We start from the raw sequence: 13,315 nt of genomic DNA on the forward strand, positions 1-13,315 counted from the left end.
CCATCCTATAGTTGGGGAGACTGAGATCCAGAGGGGCACTGGCTTTTCTGATGTCACATCATGATCTTGGAGGCAGAGATGAGACAAGAATGTTTCTCCTATTGTCCAGGCCATGGCTTTTGCTCCCAGACACCATTTATTTTTACTTTTATTTTTAATTGTGGTAAAATACACATAACATAAAATTTACATTCTAAGTGTATTAAGTACATTCACATTGTTTTGCAACCAGTTTCCAGAACTCTTTTCATCTTGCAAAATAGAAACCATATCCACTAAACAATTCCCTATCCTCTTCTCCCCCCAGCCCCTGGTGACCACTATTCTGCTTTCTGTCTCTATGAATTTCACTACTCTAGGAACCTTATATAAGTGGAATCATACAGTATTTGTCCTTTTGTGACCAACTTATTTCACTTAGCATAATGTCCTTAAAGTTCATTCATGTGTAGCATGGAGAATTTCCTTCCTTTTAAAGGCTGAATAATATTCCATTGCATATATATATATATATATATATATATTTGTCACAGTTTGTTTATATAGTCATCCATCCATGGACACTTACTTGGGTTGCTTTTGGCTATTGTGAAGAGTGTTGTTATGAACATGGGTGTACAGAGATATCTCTTTGAGACCCTGCTTTCAATTTTTTTGGGCATACGCCCAGAAGTGGAATTGTTGCAGCATATGCTAATTCTGTTTTTAGTTCCTGGAGACCATTTTAGCCTCACAGGAAATGCAACAGGCTCTGAGAGTTTCAAGGTCTTGGTGTGAATTGGTAATAGACCCTTGCTTCCTGTCTCCAAGACCCAGGCTCTTTGTACCACATGGGTTTTGCAACCATACCTCCAAAGAACTCACATGGTAGCTAAGAGAAAGATGCGCTTGAGTTTAAAGGAGGTTGTATTAAGCATGATTTACTTTTCTTTTTTCTTGTGTGTTCTCTTTGACAAATGAGTACACAGGCAGGTGGGTTGGCTTAGGCAGAAATTATAAACATGTAGTCTGAGTGATCAATTTATGCTATAGATGTAGGGCTATATCATTTTTAAAGGGCTATATCATTTCTTTTTCTGTTTTGATTTTTTTAAATTTATTTTTTGGGCTTCTCTGGTGGTGCAGTGATTGAGAATCTGCCTGCTAATGCAGGGGACACGGGTTCGAGCCCTGGTCTGGGAGGATCCCACATGCCGCGGAGCAATTAGGCCCGTGAGCCACAACTACTGAGCCTGTGCATCTGGAGCCTGTGCTCCGCAACAAGAGAGGCCGCAACAGTGAGAGGCCTGCGCACCGCGATGAAGAGCGGCCCCTGCTTGCCACAACTAGAGAAAGCCCTCGCACAGAAACGAAGACGCAACACAGCAAAAATAGATAAATTAATTAATAAAAACTCTTAACCCCAACATCAAAAAAAAATTTATTTTTAAAATTTAATTTTTATTTTATATTGGGGTATAGCTGATTTACAATGTTGTGTTAGTTTTAGGTGTACAGCAAAGTGGTTCAGTTATACATATACATATATCCATTATTTTTCAGATCCTTTCCCCATATAGATTATTACAGAATATTGAGCTCCCTGTGCTATACAGTAGGTCTGTGTTGATAAAGGGGCTACATCATTTAAAAGTCCAGATTCCCATCTTCTCTTAAAGATGATCCAGCAATACTGAGTTCACCTTCTTGCCTGCTTACCAGTGTGCCCCAGTCCCTACCACTCCCTATTACTCGCACCTACTTCTCTCAATAATATTAGCTATTTTCCCATTTTCCATTTGAATTTCAGACTCCTGGTTCCGAGTGTAGGTCTAGTAGAACCTAGATCGGGGCTCATCTTCTGTTAGGGCCAATTTCCCAGCACACAGTTGTTACTCAATAAATATTTGCATGATCAAATGAATTAACTCATGTCAACCAGCTTTTATTGAGCACTTACTATGTACAGGGCCTATGGCTGGATGGCCATTTCCCAGAGATGAATAAGGCACAGTCCCTGACCTCTGAAAAGTCACAATCCTATGGGGCGGGGGAAGGCAGATATGAGTATGGTCCAATTGTGGACCTGAGGTGGCAGTCAGAGTAGGATTTTCTGAGAAGATCTTGAACTGCATCTGGAAGAATGAGAGGCCAGCCATACGAGGGAGTTGATGGGGAGGCCAGGAGGGGAGACTGTTTCGGGTAGAAGCGACAGCCGATACAAGGGCCGGGAGGTGGCTGATGTTCCATGTGTTTGAGAAACTTAAAGAAGGCCAGTGCGACTGAAGTTTAATAAGAGAGTGGGAAGAGTGGTAGTAGATGACGTCAGATGTGTGTTTTTATATCGACAGCCTAACCCTTAAGCCAGGCAGCTATTGGGCAAATCCGTTTTCCCGGTCTTCAGAAGCCTTGCTCAGAACGGGTAGCTGGCTTAGCACTGTCAGAGTGGGGACGGGGCCTAATCCCTTCCCTTGCCTCAGGTGCCAAGGACAGGGTAGGGCACAGAGCAGGTTTCAGTAAAGATTTGCTGACAGCACACTTGAGAACAGGAAGTGCAGGCTCTGTTGAAGGAGGCCCAGGCGCAACTCCCTCTTTATGAGGGCACTCATTCTCAAGTCGCTAACACCCCCAAGCCACACAGAGAGCTGGGAGAGTGAGATGCAGGGAGGAACCAGCCACAGGCCCTACCCGCAAAAACCTCAGAGGGGAGGGTATTTGGAGGGGGGGTTAGGAAAACGGGCTGTGAGAGTTAAGGGAGGGCATCCGACTTAGCTTGGATGAGGCGGGGAGGGGGCGTCAGGTAGGCAGATGGGGTCATTTAGCCAAGACTTACGGTATGTGTTGGGCAATTTTACCTACAGTGGTTTGGACGCTTCGTGTGTTTTCTGGCATCATTTCCTCCGAAACCACTAGCAGGCCCTAATGGGCCTCCCCCGGGGCGGGTCCTAGCTCTATTCCTCAAGCCTCTGCAAAGGGGCAGGGCCTCCCAACGAGCTCGGGCCCTGTTCGCAGCGCCCAGATTTGCCCGCCAGGGGCCGCTGCGCACGGGTGACGAAGCGCGAGGGTTCCTAAGCTGCAGAGAGGCGGAAGCGGATTGGTTGCAAGGCGCGGCGGGGAGGGCGGAGCCTGGGATACCGGCCTGGAGTAGGGGGCTGGCAATGGGCCCCCCGGCCGAAGCGGGCTGGGCAGTTGTCGCCTCAGGCAGCCCCGGGCGGCAGTCGTGGTGTCGAGGGTCTTTGCCCTGACCAGCTCTAGAGCTTGGGCGAGTGGAGCAGCACCGAGGCCCGGAGATCGGGCAGGGCAGCTACTGTCATCGTCGCTGCCGCCGCAGGCCTGGGTTACCTGAGCGACTGCGTGTCAGGGGCCCGCCGCTCGTTCGCGGGCTGTTAGTGCGGGAGGGGCTCTCGTGGGGGAAAGGGAGGCCGGGACCCGACCCTTGGCTGGGGAGAGGGGTCCTGGCGGAGACTAGAGCGGGCCGAGAGCCGGGAGAGCCCTCCGGGGTCTGGGGGTGCCGGGCGGCTGTCTCTAACAGGTTATTCCGGGGTAAGCCGGGCGCTGGGGCGGGCTCGGGCTTCGCTGGGGGCCGGGCGGCGCGGGGCGGGCCTGCGGGAGAGCACGCCCCCGCCCGCCCCGGGCCCGCCCCGCGCCTCCCGCCCGCTCGCCGGGGAGCCTCTGTCCCGGGCCTGGCCCGTGCGCGTCCGCCTGCTGAACCTGGGCACCGCCGGCCGCCTGGGCACGGGACTGGGCGGGAGCACTGACCTCGGCCTAGGAGGCCTGGGATCCCCGAGCCGCCTGCACCCGAGGGGGCCTGGAAGTCGCACGCCCTTCCCGAACCTGTGCCCCTCGCCGATCCTCGGCGGTGCGAGGCCAGGTGCCCCCCTCTTTCCCTCCCTTCTTTCCCTCCCCCACTCCGGTGCCCGCTGGAGGTCCCGCCCGCCCGCCCCCTCCGGCAGGGGTGTAGCTGGCTGCGGAGCTGACACCGGCTCCGCGGCCACCCTGTCCAAACTCTCCGGAAGCGGCCCGAGCCGACCGGGTACTCAGGCCGTCGCAGCTCCGGCGGACCCACTGTTGGACCCGAGGCGCCGGCCCTCCTCCCGCGCCCAAACTTGGAGCACTTGATCTTTGGCTGTCTGAGGAGGCAGACTCACGGGTGGCTGGACAGCTGCGGCACCTCGAAGGCATCTTGCCTGGGGTTCCAGGACCGTCAGCTGCACTCCCGGGCTCCCAGCTTTGCCTCTGGGATCCTGAGGTGTCTACATCAGGCGCATGTTGACTGAGACCTGGAGTCATGGATGTGTGCGCCCGTCTTGCCCTGTGGCTCCTCTGGGGGCTTCTCCTGCATCACGGCCAGAGCCTCAGCCAAAGCCACAGCGAGAAGACGACGGGAACCGGCTCAGGGGCCAGTTCTGAGGAGTCCACTGTAGCAGGTAAGGCCTTGGCCACGGACAAGAACTGAGTTGCCCAAGTGGGGAAGTCGAACCCTAGGTTTATACACCTGCGATTGATGGCAGACCCACACATGGCACTGCCTGTTCTTCGTAGTCCAAAGAGTTCTTTCCCTTCTAATGTCTTTGTCTCTCTTGAACAACTTTCCTCATCCCTCCTCAGGATGTCTTTTGTTGGCAGTGAAAAGAGCTTTGCTTTTGGGGCACCTTGGCCTTTCAGATCAGCAAGTCAAGACCCCTTCTCATGACTACTTGTCTGGACTGATGCCCTGGGCAGATGATAAGTCTGTTGCTCTTGGCCAGTTTCAGCACTTGACAGCACAGGGGAGGCTGAGGCTACTTGGGTTGGGTAGGAAGAGTCAGGACTGGGCCAACTCTATTACTCTCTAACTTAGTGTTGAGGTGTGCCTTTCTATTCCAATGAGCGTGGGGACCCTATTCTCTCCCTTCCCTTAGGTAATCTGCTGTCTTCTAGCTGTGCCCATTTGAAATATCAAGGCAGTTCCTCAGATGGAATCCTATTTACTACCAGGGAGTTAAATGGCCTTTTGTTGACATGGCATGATGTAATTCCTGGGACCACTTGTTGACTTATTCTGTTTCTTCTGACTGATGAGGGTAGGAATTGTACAATATTTTTGATCTGTCCTGGTTTTTCCTATGCACTTATGGAGGCTTGTCAAACAGTAGGAGCCCTGGTATTGTTGCAGAAGAAAGAGCACTTTTTTTTTTTTTTTAGAAGAAGATGTTGGGGGTAGGAGTTTATTAATTAATTAATTTATTTTTTCTGTGTTGGGTCTTCGTTTCTGTGCTAGGGCTTTCTCTAGTTGCAGTGGACCACTCTTCATCGCGGTGCGCGGGCCTCTCACTATCGCAGCCTCTCTTGTTGCGGAGCACAGGCTCCAGATGCACAGGCTCAGTAGTTGTGGCTCACGGGCCTAGTTGCTCCGCGGCATGTGGGATCCTCCCAGACCAGAGCTCGAACCCGTGTCCCCTGCATTAGCAGGCAGATTCTCAACCACTGCGCCACCAGGGAAGCGCCCGAAAGAGCACTTTTAGAATGCAGTTGTTTTACACAAGGCTTAGAAGGTATTCAGTTTTTTATCCCTGTTTCTCTCACCCGGTCACTGTGATCTGCCCAAAATAGTGAGATGCAGAATGAGGAGAGTTTATAGCTGGGTTCTTTCTACGGTGGGGCAAGCTCAAGTGAGGGGACGCCTCAGTGAATACCTGTTGATACAAGGAGGAAAAGGAAGTGTAAATCATGGTGGCCAGGAAGTTTCATGGATGGATCCAGAGGCTGGCTTTGGTGCTAGACCCTTTCTTAGGAAACCCCCTTTTAAATTCCTTGACTGGGCTGGGTGTGACTGCAGGTACCCCAAGGGTTGGCTTCCAAGTGAGGCCAGGGTTGCCCTATGTACAAGCATGGCACCTAGGCTGTTGCTTTGAAGATAGGTCCTTCTTGCATATTAATCCTGTTTCTCCATACAGTGTCTCCTTGGCCCCTGAACCCTAGCTCAAAGCTTGGCTCTCATTGGGCTATGAAGGCAGATGTAGGTCAAACTGTGCAGAAGACCTGAGGAGCCTCTCTGCTGTCCCAGTGACATCTCTGTTTGTAACTGATAATATGTCCTTTTTTCACCCTAAAATATGAGTGCCTGACATAAAATGAATTTTCTTTTGGAGGGGAGGAAGTGTTCTTTATTTTAGACACAGTGCTAAAAGAGATGAAGTTTTGAATTTAGGCATTAGCTAGCTGTCAGGAAGATTTGTGTGTTTGTACATGCCATAGGTAAGAGGCACTCCAGCATCCCTCGTAACCAGCCCCTGGCTTGAGCTTATGGAGACAGCCCTCCACACAACATATTTTAGAGGCTTGGCTGTGTTGATTATACTACTTAGGCTTCTCTTTTGGTCTTTTCTTCCTCTCAGTTCAGAAATTAGTTTCTATTGTCACAGTAATATTGAAGCCCAGGGAGGAAATCTCAGAGACCCTAGGTGCTGGGAATGACTATAGTTTGTGGTAACCTGGAGGCCCCAGCACTGTTGTTCTGGTAGGTTGTCACCTTGGGCCTTTCTGGGACTTTGACTCAGATAAGAACTCATTTTTGCAAACAGGTGGACTGGGCTCATGGACGGGGCTCTTCTAAAGGATTTGGTGAGGAGCTGTCTACACAGCCAGGAACTCTTGTAGCCTTTCCAGTCCCTCTGTATCCTCAGAACACAGGAGTTTTACTTACCCTTAAAGCTTCCACTTTTCTAAATCAGATTCAACATATCTAGTCAATTTGTATGTTCTCTAAAGTTTGTATTTTACACAGCTGTTTTTCCCATAGTCTCGCAATTGCTCTATTAGAATGCAGGGCAGGTGGTATTATCCCCATTTTTATTGTTGAAGAAATTGAGTCCTATGCTCAGTTTTCTGATTTTTTTTTAAAGATTTTTTTGATGTGGACCATTTTTAAAGTCGTTATTGAATTTGTTACAATATTACTTCTGTTTATGTTTTGGTTTTTTGGCTGCAAGGCATGTGGGATCTTAGCTCCCCGACCAGGGATTGAACCCGCACCCTCTGCATTGGAAGACAAAGTCTTAACCACTGGACCATCAGGGAAGTCCCCCGTTTTCTGATTCTTAAGTCCTAGACTTCTTCTGTCTTCTCAGGCCCTGCCCTGTTAAAGGAGCACTAGGTAAGGCCAAGAGAATGTTACTTTCCTCTTGGTGAGTTGGTTAGGCAGCGCCTGGTGACTCTGTAGCAGAGATCCAAAAAAGGGCTGTCTTTTTCTCCTCTGGACAGTCTTCTGCAGGGGCCAGAAAATTGCATTTTTTCTCTTGTTGGATGTACATGGCTATCTTAAAGGTCTGCCCCTCCAGGGAAGGCAGGTGCTCTGCTAGAAGGCCTTCTCATTGGGAGAGGCCATTCCAGTCACCTTCTGGCTCTTTGATGCCTGTATACCCAGTTGTGCTAAGTTACTTTCTCAGTAAAGATCTGTGCTTGACTGTGCTGCTCTGAAGCCTGCACTTCTGAAACTGCCTGGAATTGATGCTTGGAACCTCCCTTAGACTCTGGACTCATTGCCTCCAGAAATTCAAAATGTTTCCTGCAGAATGTGTGTGAGGGGTCCCACGTGAGTCTGGAGTTGTGACTGCCAGTGTTGGCTGAGGACCTCTACTCAGGAACTGTGGTTCTACTCAGTATAACTAGAACTGGGCTTTGGAGGATAGGCCTCTAGGCAGTTTATGGAGTGCAGGTTGGCTTCTCAATCCACCCCTAATGGAGTGGGAGGCCAGAGTCCTGTCTGCCCACCCAGCTAGTTGCTGCTGCCTCCAAGGCTATAAATGGCCTGGCCATCTTGGTGGCTATGCTAATTTTAGCTGAGGGTGGTTCCCGGAACTGGATTGGAGCCAAGGGCAGGTGGGTGCGGCTTGGCTGAGGCTAATATTGGGGGATGGGCAGAGGGTCACACTAATCCTGGGGCAGCTAGGACATCATCTGCACCCACACCTCAGCTTTGACAATCATCCTTAACCAGGTTAATTTATTCAGCAAACATTGAACAGTGTCAGCTCACGTGCTGTGTATTCAGCATATATTTGAGTGCCTGCTCTGGGCCAGGCACTGTGTTTGGTGTTGGGAATTAAAGGATGAACAAAACAGACATGTTCTCTGCCTTCATGGAGTTTACAGTCTAGTGGGGAGATAGAAAATAAATACATAAATAAATATAGTGTCTTGTAATTTTTGTGGAAGAAAACATAAACAGAGTGCTGTGATAGAGAACGGGAAGAGGACAAGATCCAGCTGAAGTAGGAACCCAGTGCCTAGCAAGACATTAATAACATCAGTAACATCAACAATAATAGCAACTGACATTTTTTAGTGCCTACTGTGGCAGGCACTATTCCAAACATTTTATTCTTTTTAATTCTTACAGCCATCCTGTGTGCTTGGTATTATCCCTGTTTTATAAGTGAGGAACTGAAATCATAGAGAGGTCAAGTAAATTACCCAAGGTTATACAGATAGTAGGGAATAGAGCCAGAATTTGAACCCAGGCAGTCTGACTCTTCTCCCCACCTCCACCTCAGCCACTAGGTTATACACTCTTTCAGAACTTTGTGATAAGCGCTGTAGTAGAGGTATGATATATACATACAAAAGGCTGTGGGAAGCCCAGAGGAGCAAGTGACTAACCCTGCCTGGGAGAGCTGGGGGAGGCTTCTCAGTTTCCTCCATAATTTTTCTCAGATCTTGGGGAGATAAAAAGTGGTTGCCTAATTCAAAAGTTAAGAGGTGGAAACATCAGTTAGTTCAACTTATTTATTTTTACATATGAGGAAACTGATGTCCAGAGAGGCGTCACATAGAAATTCCACAATGGGTTATTAGTAGAACTAGACTAAGACATTTGAGTCAGGGACCCTGGTGTAATCAGTTATTCAATCCACAAGTCTGTAATAAGTGCTTACTGCTTGCTTTGTACTATGGAAGGAATTTAGGGCTACCAAAGAAGTCTAGTTTGGGGGTGGGGGCGGGGATATATATTTAGAGACCATTAAATACAACATAATGCACAAGCTTAATGAAGCACAAAACCAAGCAGGGTAGACAGTGTAGGCTAAGGATTACAAGAGCTCTGCGTGGGCTGAGCTAGGCTAAGGTGGCTGGGGAGGGCTTCCTGGAAGGAGGGGTTGGGCGGAGGCATAAGAGGACGGGGTGGGGAGTGGTCTGACTTGGGGATTGTTGGAGGGAAGGGGGCATTGTAGAGGTCTGGATCACCAGTGTGAGCACATGGGGTCTCACTGGCGGCTGAACAATAACTGGGCAGAGTTGCTTCATAGTTGGCCAACTACCTCACATGAGGGCTGGTAGACAGGAAGATTGCAGTCACGTGTGGTCTGTGGCAGGTCTCATAACTACTGTAATTTTGAAGTAATGATGATTATGAATAATATTTGGAGATATCTATACCAATGTAATGTGACATGAAAATGTCTGTACTTTCTGTTGGTGACAAAATCATAGGTAGTGCTAATAATATTATGGTTGGTTATTATGTATGATTGAAGGAAATGCTAACTTTCAGTAAGAGAATGTTGAAAATAAAGATGTAATTTCTTTCCCATCCAAATTCACCCCCCCGCCCCGCCCAATTCTTCTCATGGGCTTCTTAGGAATGTGGAGCCATCATGCTAAGAACTCCTGTTCTCTGACAAGGAAGGGATGAGGTCTTGATGGGAGGGTTTCCTAGGTCTTCACAGGACTTGAGTTTGAGCCCCAGGGGGCCCCTCATTTCCTGCTGAGTGGCTTTGAGATACAGTACTGAGTGACTTCATGGGCATGCTGTGGTATACTGCTTTCTGTGAGAAATGATTCTCCAGGAAACCCAGCAGTTCTGGCTGTCAAATTTTTTGGGAGAGAGAAAGATACCAAACTGGGTCTCCAACAGAGCTTTCTTTTTTTGTTACTGCTGATCAAAAAAAAAATTATGAACTATTAAGGTATACAACTAAGTATAAAGAATAATACATTGAATACGCCTGTGCCCATAACACAGTGTAAGAAATCAAGTAATAACAATACAGAGCTTTCTTTATTACCCCCTGGATACTTTGTATAAATTTCTAATTTAACACATAGCACACTGTACATATATTTGCTCACTTACAAGTGTAAGCTCTTTGTGGAAGAAAGGAGGAGGGGTTGTATTTTATTTATCTCTGTTTTTATTGTGCCCAGCCTAAAACTTCTGTTAAAGTTTGTTGGAAAAGCTGAAATCAGGGCCTGTTTGAATGGATCATATTTTCTCTCTTCCTTTCATACCTTCTCATATATCTTGGTACACATTCTGGGCTTTTCAGCAACCCTTCATGGTGTTGCTCACCCAGGGCACTTTGTATTTTCATCCAAGTTCAGATCTGTTTATCCCTTTTCAATGTATTATTTTATTTATTTAATTAAAAATTTTTTTTTGCGGTACGTGGGCCTCTCACTGTTGTGGCCTCTCCCGTTGCGGAGCACAGGCTCCGGACGCGCAGGCTCAGCAGCCATGGCTCACGGGCCCAGCCGCTCCGCGGCATGTGGGATCTTCCTGGACCGGGGCACGAACCCGTGTCACCCTGCACCGACAGGCGGACTCAACCACTGCACCACCAGGGAAGCCCGTATTATTTTATCTTATCCTCAACTTTGGAGGTAGGTATACCTGTTTTTATTATTATGCCCATTTTTTTTTGGCCATGCCACATGACATGTAGGATCTTACTTCCCCAACCAGGGATTGAACCCCTGCGCCGTGCAGTGGAAGCATGGAGTCCTAACCACTGGACCACCAGGGAATTCCCATTATGCCCATTTTAAAGGTGAAGAATTCGTAGCTGAGAAATTTGTGTTCTTTGTCACATAACTAAAAAGTGGCAGGATCAGAACCATAACTCTGGGGATCTGTGTATCAAGCCCTTGTTGTTTTTATCAAAACACATACCTGTCAGTGTGTCCCTCACCAATCTGGCATGCAGAGCCTTAGCCTCAATGGTCTGGCCATAGCTGTGCTAACAGAGGTGTTTGAGTAGTCTAGTCACCTATCACAAAGTGCTGCTCTGGAGGATGATGGAGTCTATAATCTTGCTACCCTGTTGGAGTTACCTGTGTATGTGCCGGCCTTCCTTGATAAAAACTCCTCAAGGGTTAGGATAGGAAGCTCCTAGCACAAGCCTTGGCACATGGTATACTTTACATACTGTAGAGTTTGTAAAGAGTTTGTAAAACTGAATTGAAGGGGATTTATTGTCTGGTTCTTTTTCAACTGTAGTTTACTAGGTTGGAAGTTGAAGAAGTTTTACTTCGAAAGGGTTAGGTAAAGTCGAAGAAATAAGCTTCACTTATTTAGAAAGTTCACTGTTTTAGAATTTCTCATTTTTTGGGAATTCCCTGGTGGTCCAGTGATTAGGACTCTTGTGCTTTCACTGCTGGGGTCCAGGTTCGATCCCTGGTTGGGGAACTAAGTTCCTGCAAGCCATGTGGTGAGGCAAAACAAATAAACAAACAAAAAATAGAATTTCTTGTTTTTTGCTTTTGTTAAAAAAGTCATCCAGATCAGTTTGAGTCCAATGGCCTCATTTTGCTTGGAAGAAGTTTGTCTAGGATTTTAAAGAAACCAGACTCTTATTGTTGCAGGCCTTACCATGAGAATGCGGTTGGGAGTAGCTGGGAAACTGTCTAGTTCCACAAAAGACCTATGTGTAGCGGGGAGGAGAGAGTTGGGAAATGAGTGGGTGGGGCTGGGTAGAAGCTCAGATGAGATGATTGGCTTTGGTTGGCAAAAGGGTCTCAGTTGGCCACAGCCAGCGGACATAAATATCTGGATTTAGGGGAGCTTCAGAGTTCCAGCTTTTTTTCTTACTGTCTGTGGACCTTGTAGAGGGTAAGTCACTTTACCTCTCTCAGCCTTAGTTTTTTCATTTGTAGAAAGAGCATAACCTTAATGAATAGATTTGTAGTGAGGATCAAATGAGATAACTTATGTGGTGAAAGGGCTTTATGAACTCTAAAGTACTACACAATTAGGGATAGTGGGGTCCTCACAACCTCTGCTTTTATGGGCCTGGAAAAGCCTCAGTCAGAATCTGAGTGTCTTCTTATGGTGGCACCTCTCTAATGGAAGTGCTTGTCTGAACCTGCTGTAGTGCCATTGTTTTACTTCAGGTGTACCCACCAGACTTATATGAACCCTGGGTGTGGCCAAATTAGGCTTTTACTCAAAGCTTACTCTAGGCCATAGGGAAGCTGTTGATAAAGTCTGGGTGCTAGTATTTCACTTTATTTCTGGCCTATATCCCCTTCCTTTTGCTGGGTGTAACCACTTCCCTAGCCCCACCTGCAGACTTGAAACGGCTGACCAGATGGGCCTAGTCCCTACCTGTATTGGTACATAACAAATTATCCTTAAATGCAGAGGCTTAAAATAGTAAACATTTATTATTTGCAGTTTCTGTGGGTTAGGAATCTGGGTGCTGCTTAGCTGGGTGCCTCTGGCTCAAGGTCTCTCATAAGGTTGTAGTCAAGCTGTTGAGCTGGGGCCGAAGGCTCAACTGCGGGGAGAGTATTTACTTTCAAGCTCATTTATGTGGTTGTTGGTAGGCCTTGGTCCTTTGCCACATGGGCCTCTGCACTGGGCTGCCTCATGACCTGACAGTTGGCTTCCCCCAGGACAAGTGATCCAAGAGGGAGCGCCCAAGATGAGAGCTGCAATCTTTTTATTGCCTAATCTTGCAATTGATGTGCCACAACTTCTGCCATATTCTATTTGTTAGAAACAAGTCAAGGTGAAGGGATTATATAATGGCATGAATACCAGGAGGGTAGGGATCACTGGGGGCCATCATAGAGGATGCCTGTGACATCATTCTAGGGCCATGATCTTGGGAACAATGGGTGCTGAGTCCTCTTAGTTTTCCTCTGACTTCCTTTGCTTGCCTCCTAGAGTCTTGTGGTGTCTTTCTGTACTCCCTTTGGTATTATGTCCTTTTGATTCATGCATGACTGCATTGCTTTGACATGTAGAGTTGACATGGCCCTTCCACCTGTATTCCTCCCCTGTTTTAAACCCAATTCTAAACTAGATTTTTATCCTAGGTTCTAGTCATGCCTCCCAACTCCTTGTTTGGTACCTTTAGTTCTGGAGCACATTGTACAGCCACTGACCTTGGAGGCTTTACTGCCCCAACTTGGCTTCTGAGAGCTAGACTTATAAGTGGCATTGAACTGGGACTTACACATTGACAGCTGAAAAACTTACTCTGACCTTTAGGACTGTTGATGTTGGGTGCTATCACATCCTAGTGTGTCAAAGTTGGAAGGGCTTTTAAGTACCATATCAACTAAACTCCTC

At 47.6% G+C, this 13,315-nt stretch overlaps 1 protein-coding gene across 6 annotated transcripts in view; it reads left to right on the forward strand.

The window, feature by feature from the left end:
• The first annotated feature begins 3,693 nt into the window (after nt 1-3,693).
• Nucleotides 3,694-13,315, forward strand: part of STIM1 (stromal interaction molecule 1) — a 193,986-nt gene continuing 184,364 nt past the window's right edge. For 5 of the 6 annotated variants that reach the window (XM_065883125.1, XM_065883124.1, XM_065883126.1 and 2 more), the window contains exon 1: nt 4,268-4,406. In XM_065883125.1, the coding sequence (XP_065739197.1) occupies nt 4,268-4,406 (139 nt within the window). Of the gene's footprint in view, nt 4,407-13,315 lie in introns of all 6 variants that reach the window. The other variant, XM_065883127.1, reaches the window with a different exon arrangement.

The sequence above is a fragment of the Phocoena phocoena genome, chromosome 8 (genome assembly GCF_963924675.1).
Source record: "Phocoena phocoena chromosome 8, mPhoPho1.1, whole genome shotgun sequence".
NCBI classification, from domain to species: Eukaryota; Metazoa; Chordata; class Mammalia; order Artiodactyla; family Phocoenidae; genus Phocoena; species Phocoena phocoena.